The sequence below is a fragment of the Tupaia chinensis genome, unplaced genomic scaffold (genome assembly GCF_000334495.1).
Source record: "Tupaia chinensis unplaced genomic scaffold, TupChi_1.0 Scaffold000099_1, whole genome shotgun sequence".
In the NCBI taxonomy this organism is placed as follows: Eukaryota; Metazoa; Chordata; class Mammalia; order Scandentia; family Tupaiidae; genus Tupaia; species Tupaia belangeri.
In genome coordinates this window covers 1,465,736-1,490,261 of record NW_006159563.1, presented here as the reverse complement: position 1 = coordinate 1,490,261, position 24,526 = coordinate 1,465,736, and the positions used below count along the sequence as shown (strand labels likewise).

The following is a 24,526-nucleotide window of genomic DNA, read 5'->3' as shown; positions in this document are numbered from 1 at the left end:
AATAAATAAGAAAGAAAGAGGAAAAAAAAAAGAATGAGTTCGGGTTTTAATGTATGCTTCTTGATCTAGGCACTGCTTACATGGATTTGTGGAGTTTTAAAGTTCATTGACTTGTAAACTCTTCTGGCTGTGTATAACACTTCAATATAAAGTTTTTGAAATGCAAGAAAAGTGTATTGACCTCAGGCTTTGATAGCTGGATACAGTCTATTTCTTAGTGAAGTCATGGATGGGTACTGCCAACCGTTGGGTACTGAGGTTTTGTCTGTGATTTGTTCTCATATGGCCTTTCTCCAGGCAAAGACTAAGGTCGTTGGTTAAGTTTGTCCTCACAGTAATTACAGTCACAATCCAGGCCCGAGATTACTACCAGGTCTCATACAGGTTCTTGTGACCATTTATTTTGTAGTAGAGAAAGAAGCTATTGATTCCCAGGAAAAGGAAAAGGAAAAATACATGGCTGGAGATGGGATCTGTTACTTGGCTAAATTATTTGGATTTGCCATTTATGGGCCTTGTCTTTTTTCATCTGTAAAAATTGTGATTCCACTGACTAAAACATAAATATTGATATACTGAATTCAGTGGTTGACGCTTAGAGAATTTTTCTCTTATTTCCTTCGTGTGTGTATAGTGAAGAGACCAGTACAGGAAACATCATTATTTGATACTTACTGTTTCTTGTAAAAATATTAATTTTATTCTTCCATTACAGGTAACCAGAAATGGAGAGAAAAGTAAGAAGAATCTGCCTTGCTTCTGAACCCAATATTATTCATTTTCTGCAAGTATCTTGGGAGAAAACACTAGGATCTGGTTTTGTTATTACACTTACTGATGGTCAGTCTGCATGGATTGGGACAGGTAATTTTACAGGAAATTTTTTAAAAGTAAAAATTAAGTAGTATATTCTTCAGTCTTCTGTGATACTTTACATTGAAATATTTCTCACGATAGTTGGTAAGACTAACATTACTTATTATTGTCATTTATGTAGATTTATAATATCTAAAGGCACTTTCTATAATGTATATTAATAGATAATAAGTTTGCGTCCCAGCAATTCTGGTTAACATATGAGTCTTAGTACTTGGACTTCTCCATGTTGTAAAATGACCTCTTTATGGTAAACATAAACAGTAGTTAAAAAAAATTATATATATATATATACACACACACACACACACACACACACACACACACACACATATACATACACACACACACGTATATGTGTGTGTGTGTATATAATCTGCTCTCGGGACCACAGGCAGGTATTAGGAGGCAAAGAGCAAGAGGGTTGGAGGAGTTTGCATGAGCTTGGGGATATGAGATGGCAATCTTTTTCTTTTCACTTAACATTTATATTTCTTTTTTACAATACTTAATATTATTTAAATTATTTTACAATGAACATTTACTACATTTTCAGCAAAACAAGGCAGAATCATAGACTATAATTTTGTAATGCAGGGTTCAAAACTATATATAGGATTTTAGTTTTATTTATTCATTTTTGGACAGGTTTTTGCTATAGGGAGTGTGCGCTTGCCAGAAAGACAGATAGACAGAGAGATAGAAAGTGAGAAATCACCCCCCAGGGGGGGATGGCCATGCTGCAGTCCCTTCTCCTCCATTCTCCTCTTGGGATTCTGAACACTCACACATACGTGCCCAGCGTGAGTTTAAGCCACTGGGTCTGGGACTCGAACCATGTCAAGTACATGGGAGTCTAGCAACATAGCCATAACGCATTACACCAACTGCTGGTCCCTAGGATTTTAGTTTTTATTTTATGAAATATACTTTTGACTTTTTAAATCTTGGGTGATGATCTTTTTTTTTGAGAGATTTTTGCTATAGAGCGTGTGTGCTCGCCAGGCAGAGAGAGAGACAGAGAGACAGGAAGCGAGAAATCACCCCCCAGGGGGGATGGCCACGCCACAATCCCTTCTCCTCCATTCTCCTCTTGGGATCTTGGGCACATACGCACATGCGCCCGGCGTGAGTTTAAGCCACCGGGTCCAGGTGAACCGCGGTCGACTACGTGGGAGTCCAGCGACATAGCCATTATGCTAACTGCTGGTCCCCCCCTTTTTTTTTTAATAAAGAGATTTTTACTATCAGGTACATGTGCTTGCCTAAGAGTGAGATATCACACACACACACACACACACACACACCCCGGGGATGGACACGCTGTAATTTCTTCTCCATTCTCGGGATTTTGGACATGCACACATGTGTGCCCAGCATGAGTTTTAAGCCACATGGGTCCAGGACTCCAACTGCAGTCAACTGTGTGGGAGTCCAGCAACGTAACCATTATGCCATCAGCTAGTCCCTGGTGACAATCTCTTAAAAATGCTAATGACCCTCCAGTCATGGAACATGACAGATATAAAGGGAAAAAATTTAAAATTATATTTTACATGGTAAAATTTTAATTATCTTCTAAAATATTTGATTGAAAGATATAAACTTTTTGATAATTATGCAACAGTTTTATCTAGAGCTATGTTGTGAATAATGTTCTCAGAAAACTATTTTCCTGTTAATTTGCATATTATTTGTATTTTCTATCAACTAAATTAGTTCTCTAGAATTTGTTACTAATATAATTATTATTGTCATCTTTAAAATTGTGAACTTTTGTTTCTTTTTTGAATGTTATAAATTCTGTTACATAGTACAGTAAAACTGAATTTATACTTTCAGGATTTATTCATTTAAGGGATTAATGGGCTCTTGAAAAGTTTATTCTGAGAGAGTGAGAGAAACAAACAGACAGATGGCTCCGATAGGATCCTTCCACCACATCCACTGATGTTCTCAGCTGGTCTGGGTCATGGTCACACACATACACATGCCTGGCGTGCTTAGTAGGTCCCAGGATGGGAGCACAGCATCTTTCACATGCAGGTTCAATTGCACCATTGGACTACCACCTGTCCTTTGCAGGGCTTTTTCTCTTTTATGACACAGAACAAGGAATGTTTATATAAGGATTATTGTTACAATAAAGAAATTTTAAGGATAATGTTTGTAAAAATTATTTTAGTAACTACTTAAGCTGTAAATTTCTATGTAAGAGAAATCACTTGTTGGTTGGTGGTTGCAGTGTTGGGGAAGAGAAATACTTGTCAGATTAGCTCTATGTATGTTGGAAAAGGTACATCTAGATGAAATGACTCTTGTTTTCAGGGTGAAAAATGTACATAGGGATTAAGAGAATGGCAATAAGTTAATGCTGGTCCTCTGGGGAAGACTTCCAGCACAGCCAGAGGGGCAGTTCCTAGGTGAAGTGGTTTCTTGCATGTAGAATTACTGTAGGGGCTAGTAGGTGGCATGGTGGTGCACTTCCACATGGCTGAACATGGTTTACCTAGGCAGCTTGAAACTGCATGTGTGTGTGTATGTGTGCCCAAAATCCCGGCAGGAGAATGGAGAAGGGATTGTGGTGTGGCCATCCACCCTGAGGTATTATTTCTCACTTTCCTCTCTCTGTCACTTTGGTAGCTCCCTATAGCAAAACAAACAAACAAAACCAAAAAAAAAAAAAAAAACCCAGAAAAATATTGTATTTTTAACTGGTATTTCTAATTGGCAGACGCATAGCCTTTATAATGAGAAGTTATGGCTTGAGGTGCTTTAAGAGCCTTATTATCAACGAAGAGATTAAATTCTAATCTAGCCAGTAAACGTTACTTAACCAAGGCAAAGAATAATAATATATTATTTGAAATTTTTTATCTGTAAGCATTGGGGAGAATCAATGACACTGTGAATAACTCTTAACTCTTAATTTAACCAGAAGTTTAAGTTAACATTATTAATATAAATACTAATTCACTAGGCCAGATAATTGAGGGCAGGGGCACATCTCATTGGTCAGCCACTAACTATAAAGTATCTAGATGAGTACTTGGACATGCTCAACGAATATTATTTGATTGAAAGAACGAAAAGAAGACTCACATGTATAAAAGTAGTTAGGGAAAAGAGTAAATGAACTGCTCATTTTAGAACATATTTTTGAATGAGAACTGTATTTATACTTATTGTTGACATTGATCTTCAATGCAGTATGATCATATTTTTAAGTTAATCGAATTTAGTATGATAAAGACATAGTAACATATTTCTATGTTCTCTGGAAGGTTTTTAACATTTTGACTTCTTGCACTGAATAAACTGTCAAACAGAAAAGTTTATAGTGTATGTATGGCCATTTTATTCTTGAAGATATCTAATAAAGTTTTAAGTCTTGTAATATGTTTTATGCCTTTCATAATTCATTTATATTTTCCTATTTAAATTGCAGGTACACTCTTTGAAACCAAATAATAAACATCGTTTCCATGTTTAGTTAAGGTTTATTACATAAATGTAATTTGGCACTTTACAGATAGACAATAACATAATTAAGAACATTGAAACAATTAAATAATTGAAACATGAAAATGAATTTCCTTCCTATACCTCATCCTGTTTTTTTGTTAAACTTTTGGATTGCTGCAACCTTCAATTTACATCATTTTTTTCTCTTTTCATTTGAGTGAAATTAAAAGGATGTGGGGTTTCTTTTAATCTCCCACACACTAAACTCACTGATTTCTTTTCCATTAACAATGTTTTATCTAATGAATGTTTGGGGGATTTAATTATCATGTGGTCTATCATCACTATAATATTATAGAGGGTTAAAATACAGGATTATGTCACAAAGTGGGTTTATGATCGATGGCTATTATGTGACTTGTGAAAGAATTTGCTGTGCACAGTAAGGAACTTGTATCCCTCGTCTCAAGAGTAGTATGCAGTTTATTGAAGAGTAAGTTAAACCTTATTCCTTATCAGAATGAAAGTATTTTTATTTAATATTAATAATTAGAAATGCTTAGGTTATCTAACATTTAGATATACTTTCATAGATATTTATCTATATATACATAGATATTTGGTATCCTCTATAGAAATAATGTAGCAGAACTCAGTAGAAAAAGGATTTTTATTAAATAAGTAGTGAAGTGGACTTATGATGGATTATCATCAGGATTCCCAATGGAATGATAAAGTTGTGTGTCTTATGAGTGCCCACACAAGCCTCGAATGTACAGTCTTTTAGTTATACATGGGCTTCTGAAGGATAGAATCATTTTTTGTTTCATTTTGTTTTTTCATTTACATTTTATTTACCTAAAAACAGTGTTAAATTGATATTTGATTCTGAGCAGTCTGAGAATACTTTCTGGTGTTTTGGTCCTGTTGACTTGCTAACCTTTTTTTTTTTTTTTTCCATGGAGTGTGTGTGCTTAACAGAGAGATAGAGATAGAAAGAGGTCAAGTGAGAAATTATCACCCAGGAGGGTGGCCACACCACAATCTCTTCTCCTGGGATTTTGGGCATGCACAACACATGCACTTGGTGTGACCTTCAAGCTGTCATGTCTGGGACTCAAACTGGTCACCCTTGTGGAAGTTGAGCCTTAACCACTAGTCCACCTCCTGTCCCCGACTTGCCAACCTTTTATGCCTGTGTGGTTTGCTTGTATCCCTGATGAATTTTATTTCCATTGTTTTTATTCCTGTTCACTGAAGTTTTAGAGTACTGAATTCTGTAGCTGTGCATCCAGATTTTCTTAGTATAAAGTTCAAAACTAGTGACCAAGTTGTTTTCCAACATTGAAGCTCTAAACAGGCAGTCAGATTTTCACTTTCATAAAAGTTTGTCAACTAATACTTTTCTTACATAGTTTTTATTTATTTTTTTTTTGAGAGGTTTTTCGCTATAGGGTGCATGCGCTCGCCAGACAGACAGAGAGAGACATAGAGACAGAAAGCGAGAAATCACCCCCTACGGGGGATGGTCACGCCGCAATCCCTTCTCCTCCATTCTCCTCTCGGGATCTTGGGCACGCACGCACACGTGCCCGGCGTGAGTTTTAAGCCACCGGGTCCGGGACACGAACCGCGGTCGACTACGTGGGAGTCCAGCGACATAGCCATTACGCTAACTGCTGGTTCCCTCTTACATAGTTTTTAAATGGGTAATACAAATGGTTAATTTCTACGTTTGTGTATTTTGGCTCTCAAAAGTGAAGTATTCCCTAATAATCAGCATAATGATTCATAGGGGAAGGAACATAAGAGGCTATCTAAGATGATAGCTGAAAGTATGCCTAAAATGTTTAAGATGTCAGCACTTGAACGTGAGAGCCACAGGCTGGCATTTCTGTCTGTGTGTTAAACTGTTATGTCCCTGGTACCTAGAAAAATGCTTGGCACATAATCATGCTCATTAAATATTTTTTGAATGTATGTAGGAAGGACTAAATTAATTTGTAAGTTCGTTCTGAAAGAGAAAAAAGAGAGAAAGAGAGTTGGGGGGCACTTCCCAAAATGTCTTGACTTGTGATCCACCAGTCTCAGCCTACCCCAGATAATAGGCATTGCACGCAGCCTGTGTATTCAGCGAGATCGCTTGGTGTTCACCCAGAACTTTTCCATTTGGGTCATCTTCACAGAGTGTCATGTTTTACTGCTGAGTTACCATTTGGACCCCTGAATGAATAAAATACTTCTGCTAAGTATTTTCAGGTAGATATATTTTTGTTTTAATAAAATTTAGAATAGTTTTAACTAGACATATTATCAATAGATGCCCTCTGTTTTTCTTTTGTTCTTCTATAGCTTCATTAAACATGGCTTCTATGGATATATTTCCTATTTCTCTGGGAAATAATAATAATTATTATTTTTTAGATATTTGCTATAGGGCATATGGGTTTGCCAGAGAGAGGGAGAGTGAGAAATCGCTCCCTAGGAGGGATGGCCATGCTGTAGTCCTCTCCTCTTCTTTCCTCCTGGCATCTTAGGCATGAATACAATTGTACCTGGTGTGTTTTTATTGATCAGCACGGGAGTTTTGACCCCGCTCTGTTTCCAACCTGGACCAGTTCACCCCTTCTCAGGCAACCTGTTGGTCTCCGCTTCCAGGAGGTCGCCACATTGATGCTGAACTTAGTGCAGAAACCCAATCAGCATAGCACACTACAGCCCAGAACTCCTGGACTCAAGAGGTCCTCCTGCCTCAGCCTCCCGGCAACGGGCAACGGGGATTACAGGCACATGCCACCGTGCCTGGCATGACTGGTGTGTTTTTTAAAGCTGCTGAGTATGGAACTCGAATCATACTCTCAGCCACATGGGATCCAGTGTTTTAGCCACCATACCACTTGCTGGCCCTTTGAAATTACTATTATCCCTGGGTATTAGTAACTTTTTTTTTTTTTTTTTTGAGAGGTTTTTCGCTATAGGGCATGTGCGCTCGCCAGACAGACAGAGACAGAGACAGAAAGCGAGAAATCACCCCCTAGGGGGGATGGTCACGCCGCAATCCCTTCTCCTCCATTCTCTTCTCGGGATCTTGGGCACGCACGCACATGTGCCTGGCGTGAGTTTTAAGCCACTGGGTCCGGGACGTGAACCGCGGTTGACTACATGGGAGTCCAGCGACATAGCCATTACGCTAACTGCTGGTTCCCATTAATAACTTTTAAAAATAACCCAAACACTAAATATGAAATTGTTTGTCAAATGGGAAACATTTTCCCCATATTTTTCAGAAGAGCAAATAGGGTTTTGGAATGATCAATAGATTTAATAATCATTATCAGGTATGCAGCTGCTTAATAATATGTGAAAATATTTTAGAAGCTGTAAAATCACATAGGCATAGAATTTTTTTTTAAACTCTGCATAAAGACTGTGAAATGTGATAATCACATTGCAATTTTAGAAATATTCAGGACTGGCTAGGTGGTGCATTGGTAATACACTGCTCAGCAATGCTGCATCCATATGGAAGATCGAGGCGTTGGTTCACTGGTCAACCTGTGCATGCTGGGCAGCATGCCTGTGATCCTGACAGACTGGGGGGTATCAAGGCGTGGACCCTGTTGAGGGTGCTTGTCTTTCTCTTTTTCTTTCACTCTCATGAAAAAACAAAAAACCTGACTTATTGTATAAAACACACGGTTATATTCTTTTTTAAAAGAACTATTTCCTTAACTTTATTTATTATTATTATTGGTTTTTAAATTTGCTGTAGGACACATGTGCTCACCAGGGAGAAAAGGAAAGTGAGAAAGCAAGCTGCCAGGTCCAAGACTTGAACCATGGTTTGCCATGTGGGATCTAGTGCCTTAATCACTACACCACCTGCTGGCCCCATATATGGATATATTCTAAGACTCCCCTTTACATTGCCTTGCATGTGACTTCTATAACTTGATAGCATATAGATTGCAGTTTATTTTTTAAAAAAGGGGGATTTTTAAAAATCAAGATTTCTTTGTTTTCTGTAATATTTTATACTCATATGTTTTTCTAAATCATGGAAGGAAATAACATTCAGCATCCCTTGTTTCTGCCTTTCCACAAAAGCAAAACAGCCAGAGCGACGTAAATATGAATTCCAACTGTACCACTTACCTATTCCATAGCCCTAGACTGTTTTGAAATCTCTGAGCTTCAATTTTCTCTTTTGCAAAATGAAAATAAAATAGATAAATGTAATCTATAAATGTAAGAATATAGAACCATATGGATCTTTCATCATTGTGATAGCCTGAGTTGACAGAGGCCACAAACACATTCCAAACAAATGTTATATTAAATTTCATAATTTTAAAGCAAACAGATAAGTAGATGCATTACAATTTTATTTATTTGTTATTTAGACAGGTTATCGCTGTCATGATTCTTCTACCTCAGCCTCCCCAGGAATTGGGACTACAGATGTTCTTTTAGGGCCTCAAACCTGATTTTTCCATCCTTACTTTTTTTCTTTTCTTTTTTTTTTTTTGAGAGGTTTTTGCTGTAGGGCGCATGCGCTTGCCAGACAGACAGAGAGGGAGACAGAGAGACAGAAAGTGAGAAATCACCCCCCAGGGAGGATGGCCACTCCACAATCCCTTCTCCTCCGTTCTCCTCTTGGCATCTTGGGCACACACGCACACACGCCTAGCGTGAGTTTTTTTTAAGTCACCAGGTCTGGGACGCGAACCGGGGTCGACTACATGGGAGTCCAGCGACATAGTCATTATGCTAACTGCTGGTCCCCCATCCTTACTTTTTAATGTAGGAGAGGAAAATCTTCTGATACTATGTATGAAGAATATTTGAAAACCAAGGTGGTTGATGGGAACAGAAGATTACATGGGATAGCTATAGTAGAAATATGACCATGTGTAATGCCTGAGTGGGGTGGATTGTTGAGGCTGTAGACCTCTTAAGGAATTGAAGCTGAGCTCTCAATGTAAAGAAAGATCTATCTTGCTAATGAAATCATCTTAAAACAAACAAACAAACTACTCTCTGGCTTGGAGATGCAGCATAAAATTAGATTAACCCTAGGATTATGAATAAATAAAAGTCACAAAAATCAGAATTCTATGAATTCTTATTATATATGAATCAGGGGGACGTAAAATTGAATTCTGTTTTATACATAAGAACCAAGTTTAAAAAACTTTCCTTTTCTTAAAGAACTATTTTATTTAACTTTATTTATTTATTTTAATTTGACCAGAGAGAGACAGTAAGAGAGAGAGAGAAAGCGAGAGTAAGCCACCAGGTCCAGGACTTGAACTGCGGTCGGCCATGTGGGAGTCCAGTGCCCTTAACCACCACACCACCTGCTGACTCCCCCAAAAGTAAACTTTCAAAACTGGTTCCGAACTGGTGCAAGAAAACAGAGCAAACCGACCACCTTCCTTTAATACCACTTATACTTCCCAGCATACTTGGCACTCTGGCTAGAGGAGAGCCATGCTAAAACTTTACGAGGAATGAAAGGACAAAAAGCAGAATAAGAATGTGTGAACAGATGCGAGAGAAGGTATAAGAAACAGAATTAATATTCCAGAAACCTATATATGAAGATCAATCTGAAAGAGATGTTAGATATATTTAGAACATTTAATATTTAAAAGAAGGTAAGAATAGTATGCTATGAAAAAGGAACACAAAGAGTATCAATTTCAATAAATTCAAAATATAACCATTTGAAGTAAAAATCTCAATAGACTGGTAAAACTTCAATTTAATGATACTTAGAGGAGAGAATTGGGAGGTAGATTGGTAGTATAGTGTGTGCAGTAGAGACCGTCAATAAATTTGTTTACTTTTTCCTTCATTTTCTTCGTTCATCTACATTTTCTATTTTTGGCACATAAGATGAGAAGAATGAGTTACACTTTAATTTGAGTATATGAGAAATAGACTATTGAATTTCTTTTATAATTGGGGCAAAGAAGAAAGATCTTGTCACTGAACTAATTCATTATAAAAGTCAGTATGTATGGACTAAGAGTAGGTACACAAAATAGTTTCTGCAGCAGTTTATAATGCATTCATTTCACCTGAGGACAGAAAGAATGCTGGACGTCAGATACTTTTCTTATGAGAATTTACATTAAATAAGCCCATTTTTCATATACTGCTAGTTGACTTAAATAGTATAATTTTATTTATTTATTTTTTGCCATTGGATGTGTATGCTAGCTGTAGAGAGACAGAGAGGGAAGGTGAGAAATCACTCCCTGGGGGAATGGTCACACCACAGTCCCTTCTTCATTCTCCTCCTGGGATTTTGGGCACCCATGCATACGTCCCCGGCATTGTTTTCAAGCCACTGGGTCCAAGACTTGAACCGTGGTCAGCCATGTCGGAATCCAGCACCTTAACCTTAACTATGCCACTTGCTGGCCCCGAAAACATAATCATTTAAAAATGTGTGGTATAAGGATTAACTTTACTTTTTGTTTAAGTTTCTGTTACTTGTGAAAAATTAGTAAAAACAGGTAAACAAATATTTTCTCAAGTTCTGAAATTTATTTTTCACTTCAAAACTTTTGTTAATGTTTCCTGTAGTTTCCGAATCAGAGATTTCCCAAGAAGCTGATGACATGGCAATGGAAAAAGAGAAATATGTTGATGAGCTGAGAAAAGCGTTGGTGTCAGAAACAGGGCCAGCTGATGCATACAACTTTAATTTTTCTAAAGAGTCTTGTCACTTCTCCTTCGAGAAAAACCTGAAAGATGTTTCAGTAAGTAAAACTTTCCATAATGTTATAAGTGGTAAAATGTCAGAAACTTATTGAACAATTATGTTTAATATGTAGATAAATAGCATATTCCCAGAACAATTTGGAAATAAAAGCTTTAAAACAACTTGGTTTCCATGTTGAAACAATGCTTTAAAGTAGTTAAATACTTTATATTAATGAGTTGTAAAAATAATTATTTGAAAATATATGTAATTTTTAATGCTGTAACAAATTTTTAAAGTGTTATAGAGTTAATTACACTCATGGTTTGGAAAGCAAGATCACGTGTTTTAGGACATTGTCACAAGGTCTTATTGAAGTGAGTTTGAGGAAATTTATTTTAAGAAAGAAAACAGGGACCAGCAGTTGGCATAATGGCTATGTCGCTGGACTCCCATGTAGGCGACTGAGATTTGAGTCCTGGACCTGGTGGCTTAAAGTCATGCCGGGCATGTATGTATGTGTGCCCAAGATCCTGGAAGGAGAGTGGAGAAGGGACTGTGACATGGCCATACCCCCTGGGGGATGATTTCTTGCTTTCTGTCTCCTTGTAGCTCTCTCTCTTTCTACTGAGCTCACGTGCCCTATAGCAAAAAAAAAAAAAAAAAAAGCCCAAAAAACAAAAAACCTCCAAAAAAAAAGAGAAAACAATGGGGACCAGCAGTTAGTGTAATGGCTATGTCGCTGGACTCCCATGTAGTTGATCACGGTTCGTGTCCTGGACCCAATAGCTTAAACTCAAGCCGGGTGCTTGTGCGTATGTGCCCAAGATCCCAAGAGGAGAATGGAGAAGGGATTGCGGTGTGGCCATCCCCCCCTAGGGGGTGATTTCTTGCTTTCTGTCTCTCTGTCTCTCTGTCTGGCGAGCGCACATGCCCTATAGCAAAAACCTCTCCAAAAAAAAAAAGAGAGAGAAAGCAATGTATTTAGAATATTAAATAATTTTGACTTGTGATGCCTTATTAGAATGTATTTGAAATTATAAAATAATAATAGTTGTGAAGTATGACATATACCTTGGATTTAATGATAGTTCATTTATTCTTCAGGCTTAGAAATATTAAAATATAAAGAAATAACTTCCAGCCAAACTTTCCAAGCTTGCATGCTTTACCAACAAGAGTACCCCCCACTCATCCTGCTCAGTTTCTGCATCAATTCAAATGAAAGCGGGTGGCTTATTTATTAAAAGTCTCACATTTAATATCTGTATGATTTACCTAAGTTGGTTAGATAATGAATTTGTTTTTTGCCAGTGATTTTTCTGTCAGATATGAGATTTACAGTATAAGAAATAGAAGGAAACCTTTACTACATTAAGTGTACAACAGTTATTGAGAATTTGTTTTAGAACTCAAATGAGTTTTAAAAATTCTTTTGAAACAACTTTTTTAATGTAGAATGATTAAGGAATTTCAACACTAGAAAAATATTTGAAGAAATAAGTGGAATGATTTCTAAAAATTGTATTCATTTATTTTTTTCCATGAAAGAGAGAGAGAGAGCATCCCCGGAAGGGTCTCACACTGTGACCCACCCTCAGTCTCAGCCTGAACTATGAAGATGCACATGTCCAGTGCATTCAGGGAGCTCCCAGCATGTGAATCAAGACCTTTCCCATGCAGGTTCAGTTGCATTACTAGTGCACCAATTCTCTGAAAATTATTATTTAAAATATGTATTATCATACAGAGAACAATTCAGAGAGACTGGCATTAGTAATTTCTTTTTAGAAGATACATACTTTGGGAACCAGCAGTTAGCATAATGGCTATGTCACTGGACTCCCACGTAGTCGACCGCGGTTCGCGTCCCGGACCCAGTGGCTTAAAACTCAAGCCAGGCATGTGTGCGTGCGTGCCCAAGATCCCGAGAGGAGAATGGAGGAGAAGGGATTGTGGCGTGACCATCCCCTCTGGGGGGTGATTTCTCGCTTTCTGTCTCTCTGTCTCTCTCTGTCTGTCTGGCGAGCTCATGTGCCCTATAGCAAAAAAAAACCTCTCCCCCCCCCAAAAAAAAAGAAGATGCATACTTTTTCTTACTAGTTATTAATTTATATAAATCTTCAATAAACCGAGTTTCTTTAAATGCAAATTTAAAAGAGGAGAAGTAAGAAGTTTTGAACTGGCTACTAAAATTTTGTTATTTTTCATAAGTGTTCTTTCTAGCTCAAACTGAATCAGATGATACTACATAAATTTCCAGTGTTTCTTTTAATATTTTGCAGAAGATCATTATTAAATCAGTAGTCATACCATTTCCCATTCAGCAAGCATTTATATGTAATAAATAGCATTATTTCATGTGGTCCAGTTTCTGGTTTTCATCTCTATACACTGATACATAACAAATTCATGTAAATGAAGTACCTTTTGGAAAACTGAAAGGCTGTTGGTATCTTCAACATTATGAAAGGGGGAAGGGAATGCTTGGTATAGTCAACATGGATGAGTGTTAGCCATGGATTGGCAATACATCTGGTTTTGTTGCTTCAGTGAAGAAAGAACTCCAAATCCTCATGACTCATGTCTTTTATAACTGGCTTGGCATGTATTGGCATCAAAGATTGTGTCCATAATCCTGAAAAATTTCTTGCTTACAAACCTGAAATGAAACTTTACCAAAGACAAAGCTTTAAATTACTACTTTTTCAATAGATTTTCTTTTTTTTTTCCCGGAGAGGTTTTTGCTATAGGGCGCACGCGCTCGCCAGACGGACAGAGAGACAGAGAAACAGAAAGCGAAAAATCACCCCCCAGGGGGGATGGCCACAGTCCCTTCTCTGGGGATCTTGGGCACGCACGCACATGCGCCTGGCATGAGTTTAAGCCACTGGGTCTGGGACTCGAACCGCAGTCAACTACGTGGGAGTCCAGTGACATAGCTATTACGCTAACTGCTGGTCCCTCAATAGATTTTCTTTCTTTTTTTTTTTTTTTTTGGAGAGGATGTTTTTGCTATAGGGCGCGTGCGCTCGCCAGACAGACAGAGAGAGACAGAGAGATAGAAAGCAGGAAATCACCCCCCAGGGGGGATGGCCACGCTGCAATCCCTTCTCCTCCATTCTCCTCTTGGGATCTTGGGCACGCACGCACATGCGCCCGGCGTGAGCTTAAGCCACCGGGTCCGGGACTCGAACTGCGGTCGACTACGTGGGAGTACAGCGACATAGCCATTACGCTAACTGCTGGTCCCTCAATAGATTTTCTTAAGAAGTGGAAACAGCATAAGATTCTTAGTAATGTAGAAGTGTGTTGGTTCCCTAAAGAATACACCATAAAGCATTATATTGTAGTTTAGGTAGCTGTTGTCTTATTTATTAATTAATTTGTTTGTTTATGTGAAAAGAAATGATGCTTTCAGAACAATTTAATAAGTAGGAGTTTATTCATGGCTTTGCTTACTTGGGAGATATTTTGGGATATTTAACTGAGATAAAATATTCAGTACTGTGCTCAGCTTTATGAATGTAGCTGAAAAATCACAAGTTCATTTGGCCAAACTATGGGAACCTTCTAGTAATCAGGGCCAGCTTCTGCAAACTGATTTTAGAGCAACAATATCTTGTAAATTTATCTTCTGGCAGTAAGAAGAATGAAACTAGATTGAATTTAGAAAGTCATAATAAATCTTGTTATTTCACTACACAAGGTTACTCCTCCATGACAAAGAATATTCTGTGAGTTCTAAGCATACTTACCACCAGACTCACTTGAGAGTCAAGATTTTTAGGTATTTGTTGACATGAACTGAAGATAGTGTACGTATTTAACTGTGTGTATTTATGGTTATTGAACAATTTGAACATTGCAGAGTCAGGAGTTTTAAAAAATAATTTCTTATTGACATATAATTGTACATTTAAACATATACAATATGGTTTATTGAAGCATGCATGCAGTGCTGACAATCAAAGATATTACCATATATATTTTTTCCAACAGAAGACTTTACATTCTTGTGTCTGTTAAATGTTTTTTACCCCCAGCAACTGCTGTCTACACCCTACTATCCACTCCTTTCATATACAGTTTCTGGTGTTTACACTTGTCCTCCATGTTATTATATCATTGAATCTTTCAATATCTGCCATAAAGTGCAGACGTTTGGTCTATGTTGAGTGGAGATATACAATGTTATTCTTTCTCATTTCACTTAGCATTAAATCTCCTATATTCACCCACTTTGTCAAATGACAGGGTCATTGACTTTATGGCTGAGTAGTATTCCATAATATTTATGTACTGCCTTTTTTTCAATTCAGTTTTCAGGTTTTATACACATTGATTGATTACATGTCTTAGCAATTAAGAATGATACTGTAATTAACATGAATGTGCAAGTGTCTTTCCAACAGTTTTTCTGTCCTTTGGGTAAATTCCAAGGAGTGGGATTACAGTGTTATATGGTAGTTTTATGTGTAAGTATTTTTTTTTATCTTTTTTTTAATGAACTAACTCTATTCCACACCTTGGAAGATAGTATAGCTCTCCTGCTAGCTTCGGATGTGGGTTGAGTGAGAGGTCCAATTATTTTTTTCCAGTTTTGCTATATGGCACGTGCACTCACAGGAGAGAGAGACAGAGAGAGAGAGAGAGAAAGAAAGAAAGCACACACACACACCCGACTCCCTACAACCCACAAGAAGAATGGCCATGCTGTAGTCCGTTCTCTATTCCCCTTTTTGGGCATGTATGCCTATACCTCTTGTATGCTATTCTTTTTTCAGGGGGAGGGTGGGGGGAACTTTTTGCTATGTGGCATGTGCACTCGCCAGAAAGACAGAGAGAGACAGAGAGACAGAACGCGAGAAATCACCCCTTGGGGGGATGGCCACGCTGCAATCCCTTTTCCTCCATTCTCCTTTAGGGATCTAGGGCATGCATGCACACGCGCCCAGTGTTAGTTTAAGTCACCGGGTCTGGGACTCAAACTGCAGTTGACTACATGGGAGTCCAGCGACATAGCCATTATGCCATCTGCTGGTCCCTGGTATGCTTGCTTTTCAAGCCTTCAAGTTCTGGACTCTAAGAGCATAGTTGACTATGAGGAATCCTGCTGCTTGTGGGATCTTGCTGCCTTAATCTCCATACCCCTGCTAGCCCCCAATTTTTTTCCCCTGAAACTTCTTACTCTTATGTAATTTAATATGTTAGCACCATGTCAATTTCCTTTTCCGTCTGTAGGTGGGATTGCTGGAATCCATGGTGGGATGGTGGGGCTTCAGGGTTCAGAATTTCAGAGGAGAATTTCTTTTTTCTCCTCCTCAGAGTAGGGGAAGTCAAATTCTTCCAGTGCCTCGCTATCTTCATGTGGTTGGATTCTCTCTACTTTTGCAAGTAGAATTCATGCAAATTAGAAGGTCCTGTCAATTCCTTCCTGCTCCCTGAAGGTTCTGTCTAAATCTTCTGAGAGGATTGCTCATAGGCAGTGGTCGCAGGCCAGGTACTTGCACACTATTGCGATGGTGGTGATCAGCCTTCCTCTCAGCAGCCATGTTCTCCTGACTTACCCTCCGGTCCAGATGTTGTTGAGGCCTGAGCCAGAGGTGGGGAGGGACTAAGCTGGAGATGCAGAGTATAAGGGTTTAGCCATGATGTGGCATGCACCATGGATGGCCTGTGTAGCAGTTGTACATGGCATGGATAGACAGCAGCAGAGGCCATCAAGTGCATGGGCAGGCTCAATTTGAACATTTTAAATATTCACGTCATAAAGGAAATATCCAGAATTTACACCCATACAAATTTTCTTTCTAAGGACCGACAGGTGGTTACGGGTGCTGAACTTCCCCAGAACTGACTGTGGTACGAGTCCCAGACCTGGCAGCTTGCTTTTTCACTTTCTCTCTCTCTCTCTCTCTCTCTCTTCCCCACAGAGAGAGACAGAGAGATAGAAAGCAGGAAATCACCCCCCAGGGGGGATGGCCACGCTGCAATCCCTTCTCCTCCATTCTCCTCTTGGGATCTTGGGCACGCACGCACATGCGCCCGGCGTGAGCTTAAGCCACCGGGTCCGGGACTCGAACTGCGGTCGACTACGTGGGAGTACAGCGACATAGCCATTACGCTAACTGCTGGTCCCTCAATAGATTTTCTTAAGAAGTGGAAACAGCATAAGATTCTTAGTAATGTAGAAGTGTGTTGGTTCCCTAAAGAATACACCATAAAGCATTATATTGTAGTTTAGGTAGCTGTTGTCTTATTTATTAATTAATTTGTTTGTTTATGTGAAAAGAAATGATGCTTTCAGAACAATTTAATAAGTAGGAGTTTATTCATGGCTTTGCTTACTTGGGAGATATTTTGGGATATTTCACTGAGATAAAATATTCAGTACTGTGCTCAGCTTTATGAATGTAGCTGAAAAATCACAAGTTCATTTGGCCAAACTATGGGAACCTTCTAGTAATCAGGGCCAGCTTCTGCAAACTGATTTTAGAGCAACAATATCTTGTAAATTTATCTTCTGGCAGTAAGAAGAATGAAACTAGATTGAATTTAGAAAGTCATAATAAATCTTGTTATTTCACTACACAAGGTTACTCCTCCATGACAAAGAATATTCTGTGAGTTCTAAGCATACTTACCACCAGACTCACTTGAGAGTCAAGATTTTTAGGTATTTGTTGACATGAACTGAAGATAGTGTACGTATTTAACTGTGTGTATTTATGGTTATTGAACAATTTGAACATTGCAGAGTCAGGAGTTTTAAAAAATAATTTCTTATTGACATATAATTGTACATTTAAACATATACAATATGGTTTATTGAAGCATGCATGCAGTGCTGACAATCAAAGATATTACCATATATATTTTTTCCAACAGAAGACTTTACATTCTTGTGTCTGTTAAATGTTTTTTACCCCCAGCAACTGCTGTCTACACCCTACTATCCACTCCTTTCATATACAGTTTCTGGTGTTTACAATTGTCCTCATTGAATCTTTCAATATCTGCCATAAAGTGCAGACGTTTGGTCTATGTTGAGTGGAGATATACAATGTTATTCTTTCTCATTTCACTTAGCATTAAATCTCCTATATTCACCCACTTTGTCAAATGACAGGGTCATTGACTTTATGGCTGAGTAGTATTCCATAATATTTATGTACTGCCTTTTTTTCAATTCAGTTTTCAGGTTTTATACACATTGATTGATTACATGTCTTAGCAATTAAGAATGATACTGTAATTAACATGAATGTGCAAGTGTCTTTCCAACAGTTTTTCTGTCCTTTGGGTAAATTCCAAGGAGTGGGATTACAGTGTTATATGGTAGTTTTATGTGTAAGTATTTTTTTTTATCTTTTTTTTAATGAACTAACTCTATTCCACACCTTGGAAGATAGTATAGCTCTCCTGCTAGCTTCGGATGTGGGTTGAGTGAGAGGTCCAATTATTTTTTTCCAGTTTTGCTATATGGCACGTGCACTCACAGGAGAGAGAGACAGAGAGAGAGAGAGAGAAAGAAAGAAAGCACACACACACACCCGACTCCCTACAACCCACAAGAAGAATGGCCATGCTGTAGTCCGTTCTCTATTCCCCTTTTTGGGCATGTATGCCTATACCTCTTGTATGCTATTCTTTTTTCAGGGGGAGGGTGGGGGGAACTTTTTGCTATGTGGCATGTGCACTCGCCAGAAAGACAGAGAGAGACAGAGAGACAGAACGCGAGAAATCACCCCTTGGGGGGATGGCCACGCTGCAATCCCTTTTCCTCCATTCTCCTTTAGGGATCTAGGGCATGCATGCACACGCGCCCAGTGTTAGTTTAAGTCACCGGGTCTGGGACTCAAACTGCAGTTGACTACATGGGAGTCCAGCGACATAGCCATTATGCCATCTGCTGGTCCCTGGTATGCTTGCTTTTCAAGCCTTCAAGTTCTGGACTCTAAGAGCATAGTTGACTATGAGGAATCCTGCTGCTTGTGGGATCTTGCTGCCTTAATCTCCATACCCCTGCTAGCCCCCAATTTTTTTCCCCTGAAACTTCTTACTCTTATGTAATTTAATATGTTAGCACCATGTCAATTTCCTTTTCCGTCTGTAGGTGGGATTGCTGGAATCCATGGTGGGATGGTGGGGCTTCAGGGTTCAGAATTTCAGAGGAGAATTTCTTTTTTCTCCTCCTCAGAGTAGGGGAAGTCAAATTCTTCCAGTGCCTCGCTATCTTCATGTGGTTGGATTCTCTCTACTTTTGCAAGTAGAATTCATGCAAATTAGAAGGTCCTGTCAATTCCTTCCTGCTCCCTGAAGGTTCTGTCTAAATCTTCTGAGAGGATTGCTCATAGGCAGTGGTCGCAGGCCAGGTACTTGCACACTATTGCGATGGTGGTGATCAGCCTTCCTCTCAGCAGCCATGTTCTCCTGACTTACCCTCCGGTCCAGATGTTGTTGAGGCCTGAGCCAGAGGTGGGGAGGGACTAAGCTGGAGATGCAGAGTATAAGGGTTTAGCCATGATGTGGCATGCACCATGGATGGCCTGTGTAGCAGTTGTACATGGCATGGATAGACAGCAGCAGAGGCCATCAAGTGCATGGGCAGGCTCAATTTGAACATTTTAAATATTCACGTCATAAAGGAAATATCCAGAATTTACACCCATACAAATTTTCTTTCTAAGGACCGACAGGTGGTTACGGGTGCTGAACTTCCCCAGAACTGACTGTGGTACGAGTCCCAGACCTGGCAGCTTGCTTTTTCACTTTCTCTCTCTCTCTCTCTCTCTCTCTTCCCCCTCCTCCTCCTCTCTCTGTCCCTCTTTGGTCAAATTAAAATAAATGAAGTTAAATAGAAAATAATTATTTAATTTTAAAAACCCAAATTTTCTCTCTGTCTTTTTTAAAGATGATAAGCACTGATTTTTTTATTCCTTGAAACCTGATTTTTGGAGAGTATCATCTTACATTTTATCTAAATGAAATAATTGTCAATTTCCATTGCAATGAAATATTTTAAATGTATAATTTATTTGTCCCTATTTATCACTTTTGGTGGTGGAGTACAGTTTTCACGGATTTGCTGCTTTTGGACTAATAGCTACCAAAATGTTATGTTTTAATTGGGTTTTCTTTTATAGGTAGTTTATATATTTTTAAGCTTAATTCCCATAGAAATAAATGTTAAGTTGCTAGCTGGATATTATTTTTATTCTCTACAGTATAAAACTCTGTGATCCTTCCTGCCCCACTGCTCTTTAGGTAAGAGTAGATTGTTCTGACTAAAAGTGCACTCCAGTGCCAAAATGTGGAGCTCCTCATTTTACCATAAGTGCTGTCACTCAGGAGATTATTTATGTATTGTGACTGTTTTCTCTATACCTTTCAGGGATTTGCAATATATGCTTTGTTGTGCTCACAGTGAATCTTAACAAATACTATATTCTTCCTACTTTGCCTTTATATCTTGCTTATTTATTCAGAAAAGTATTTCATTTTTGAGTCACAGCAAAGTACTTCATTATTCTTGATAAGAATAATCTTGGACTGGATCAGGTGTAGCACAGCCATGACATAACTAGAAAAGGTCCTAGGTTTGCATCTTGACACTTCCTGAGCATGCTGGGCCCACATGCTCATGCATACATCCAGTGATACAGGCCAACTGAGCCTGGAGATACATCATGGTTTGGGAACCCTGTTGTGATGCCTGTCTGTCTGTTTCTCATGAATAAAAGAATGAACTTAGAAAAAAATAGTAACCTTGGGCTAACCATTTAGCATTAACTTGGTCATGACCCTGTTTTCTCACCTGTGAAGTTTTAGAGTGATTTCATAGGTTCATTGCAGATCATCTAACATATTGTAATTTTTTACATATTTTTTTTAAAAAAAACTACTAATGAAGGAAAGCCATAAGGTTTGAAGGAACATTAAACATAATTATGTGTGTGTGCATATGTGTGTATGTAAAATAAGTATTAAAAAATACTAGGGTGGGTCTCTAATAGAACTATAGCAATGTTGGTGTCTATTTCTTTTCCTTTTGTCTTCCCTGCTACTTAAAAAGCATGGAAGTTAGTTTTGTCTGATTTAAAAATCCAGATAGTCTGAGTTAATATGATTGCTTTAAGGTGTTGGAGACCCAGATTTGTTTGATCATGCTGCTTTATTATATCTAACAGGTAGTTGTTATCTCATGATACAAAATGGCTATTCTTTCTTCATTGTTATGGGCATCTTAAGGGCATCCAAACCGAGTTAAAGAGAAAAAGAGTTAATGCCATCACTCCAAAATTACATTCATTCTTTTGGATGACATTCCATTGTCTAGAGCTTAGATGACATAACTTCACCTATAGGACCTGTGACATGTGGTGTGCAGCTGTGTTTAATGTCCAGAAGTTTTCATTACTCTGTAAAAGGAAGATGGATATTGAGGGACAAGTAGCAGTCTTTCCATGTTAATATTCAGGAAATACTGAAACAATTTATTATTCACAAGGGCTCACTTTTGTTATTGCAAGGGCATATGCCCAGTATTTTCATTACAGATAAGTATTAGACATTTTAGTTGAAAAAATTCCACAACATATAGAAAGTAAGTGTAGTCTGTGTTTCAGTAAAATGTTATAACATTTTTATTTTTAAGGATTATGTATTTAATCTCATTTATCATTATTATTCTTTTAAAATCTGCTACAGGGCACATGCTCTCACGAGAGAGCGAGAGCAAGAGAGCAAGAGAGAGAGAGAGAGAGAGGGAGAAAGCTAAGCCTCTAGGTCTGGGATTTGAACTGTGGTCAGTCTTGTGGGAGCCCAGTATCTTAACCACCATGCCACCTGCTGGCCCCAACCTTATATATATATATATTTGTTGAAATACATTCTAAGTTCAAAAACAGCCTCTACATTTATTTTACTTATATTTCTCAAATATTTGAAAATGAGGGAAAATTACTTCGCCAAAAATGCCCTAACTAAAAGTGTTTTTGAAGATAGCAGTCCAAAATTCTGTATTGTTGCCATGTGTCCCTGTGGTTTGAGGGACTCTGAATTCAGATGTCCATTTCCAGATGAAATATCAGAATTGGAGTATTTATTGTGGTACTCTGCCAAAGACTGTCAAAAATAGTAATGACTTTCAGGTTTGTGGGAGTATGGGTTACAAATGTGTTGTTTGAATGCCCACAAAGGAAATCTTAATATTTTTTTATTACCATGATAAAAGTATTGGTGTATGTGTACCACTTTTGTACTAAGAAGTGTATAATTTTCTAACCCTTTTGGAATGAAGAACTGAATCAGTAATGTAAATTCTGCAGATTTTTTGTTTAAAGTATATATTTTCTAGCTAAATTGCAGAAGAGATTTTAGAATGACCACTTTTAAGAAAAAATATTATTAATTTTTAGCTATATTATTTTGTATTTGAGGACTTATGTCCTTTTTCTTAATATGTATTATAATTTATGATTTAAATATTATCATTACAAATCTTTGTAGGATATAGAATGGTCTTTAAAAGCATGTATACAGGGTCCAGGAGGTGGTGTGGTGGTTAAAGTGTTGGACTCCCACATGGCCAACTGTGGTTTGAGTCCCAGACCTAGTGGCTTGCTACTCACTTTCCCTTTCTCTCTGTCTCTCTGTTGTGAATGCATGTGGCCTGTAGCAATTTAAAAAATAATAATGATAAATGAAATTAAATAAAGCATTCTTTTGTAAAAAAGCATGGATACAGTGTATAATAAACAATTTGATATAAACTTATTCACTACATTCAACATTTAACATTATATTATGCTGTGAACATTCAAAACTTGCTCCTCTGGTTGTTTTGGAAGTATGTACTGAATTGTCTATGATTTTCTGTACAGTGAAACATGGTTCTAAAGAAAAACAAATTGATTAAAAATCAGACAAAAAAGTTTCATGAATTAATGAGGATGAATTTTTTTAAAACAAAGATAATCTTACCATAGCCAATGAATGAATCATAATTTCCATGTAGAGGACTGTGGGAGATAAAAGTTTATATTTTGAAAACATCTGTATTATCATTGGTCCAGTAAGAGATAGGCAAAATGATATATAACAATAGCTCCCATTAGAAGAACTAGATGAAGACAACTTTTTACTCATTCACTATGAGTTCTTGTAAGACCAATAGTACTTACTGTATTGCATAAAGAAATGAATCTCCAAAAGAGCACAAACAAAACAGAATTAGAGAGAGATATTTGAAATTGAAGACTTGGTAAAGTCAGTCATCTGGTGATTTATAGGTTTTACAAAATTCCTAATTTTACCTTTAAATTTATTATGAAGAAAGACTCAGCTACTTGTAACAGTTTGCATTTTTCCTTTGTTACCTAGCTTTATACAGTGAGTAATGGTTCTTAAAAGTATATAAATTGAAACTTGTGGAGACAATTGTCTATCGGATTATTGCTACATTTGCACTTAAACTCACTTGTGTGTAAGATAGTTGAATCTGCATTTTTAGCCTTTTAGTTGGGAAACTTAATCCTGATATTTGGTGTTATTATCAATATGTGTGGATGTATCCTTTTTTTTTTTTTTTTTCTAGTTGTTTCGTGTTCCTCAAGAGCTAGTTTCATTTTGGTGAATTATTTGAGCATTGGTTTGTCTGGGAATGATTTTATTTCTCTCTCCTGTTTGAAGGATAATCTTGCTGGGTATAATACCCTCAGCTAAAATTGCTTTTCTTTCAGAATTTTAAGTATGTCTTCCCATTTTTTCCTTGCCTACATTGTTTCAGTTGAGAGATTCAATATTCATCAGATGGACTAACCTTTTAAGTAACTTGGTGTTTCTTTCCATCCATTTTTATAATATTGTCTTTGATTTTAATCAATTTGACTGTCATATGCCTCAGAGAGGACTTTCCTATATTAAATCTGTTTTGTGTTTGTATTCTGTAGATTTGTATGTCCACTTGACTCTCTAAACTTGGAAAATCTTCAACTAATATATCATGAATGAGATTTTCTTATCTGCTGGAATTAGTTGTCTGTTTTCTCTTGCATCTCATTGAGTTTTGTACAGTGAATATTCTACATTATTTTTCTCACATCTGTGATCTCTTGTGTTTTATCCATTGTCAGTGAGAAGTTACTATGTTTCTTTGTGGGGGGCAGTATTTCCTGGTTTTCTCTTATTTCTTGTTGCTCTGTTTTAATTTTTAGTCATCTGGTAATGGACTCAATTTTTCCTACTTTTAAAAAAACTTTATTTATTACTATTATTTTCCAGTTTGATCAAAGAGAGAGAGAAAGAGAGAGGGAGGGGGAAAGTGAGAAAGCAAGCCACCAAGTCCGAACTTGAACTGCAGTTGACCATGTGGGAGTCCAGTGCCTTTAACTGCCACGCCACCTGCCGGCCCAATTTTTCCTACTTCTGTTGAGTATGTTTCTGTAGCTGTGTGCTTGTGCTTTT

At 37.7% G+C, this 24,526-nt stretch overlaps 1 protein-coding gene across 1 annotated transcript in view; it reads left to right on the top strand.

The window, feature by feature from the left end:
• Positions 1 to 24,526, top strand: part of XRCC4 (X-ray repair cross complementing 4) — a 287,206-nt gene that overhangs the window by 25,025 nt on the left and 237,655 nt on the right. The window contains exons 2-3 of the mRNA XM_006143484.3: positions 716 to 864; positions 10,939 to 11,114. Of these exons, the coding sequence (XP_006143546.1) occupies positions 726 to 864; positions 10,939 to 11,114 (315 nt within the window). The 5' untranslated portion in view covers positions 716 to 725. The remainder of the gene's footprint in view (positions 1 to 715; positions 865 to 10,938; positions 11,115 to 24,526) is intronic.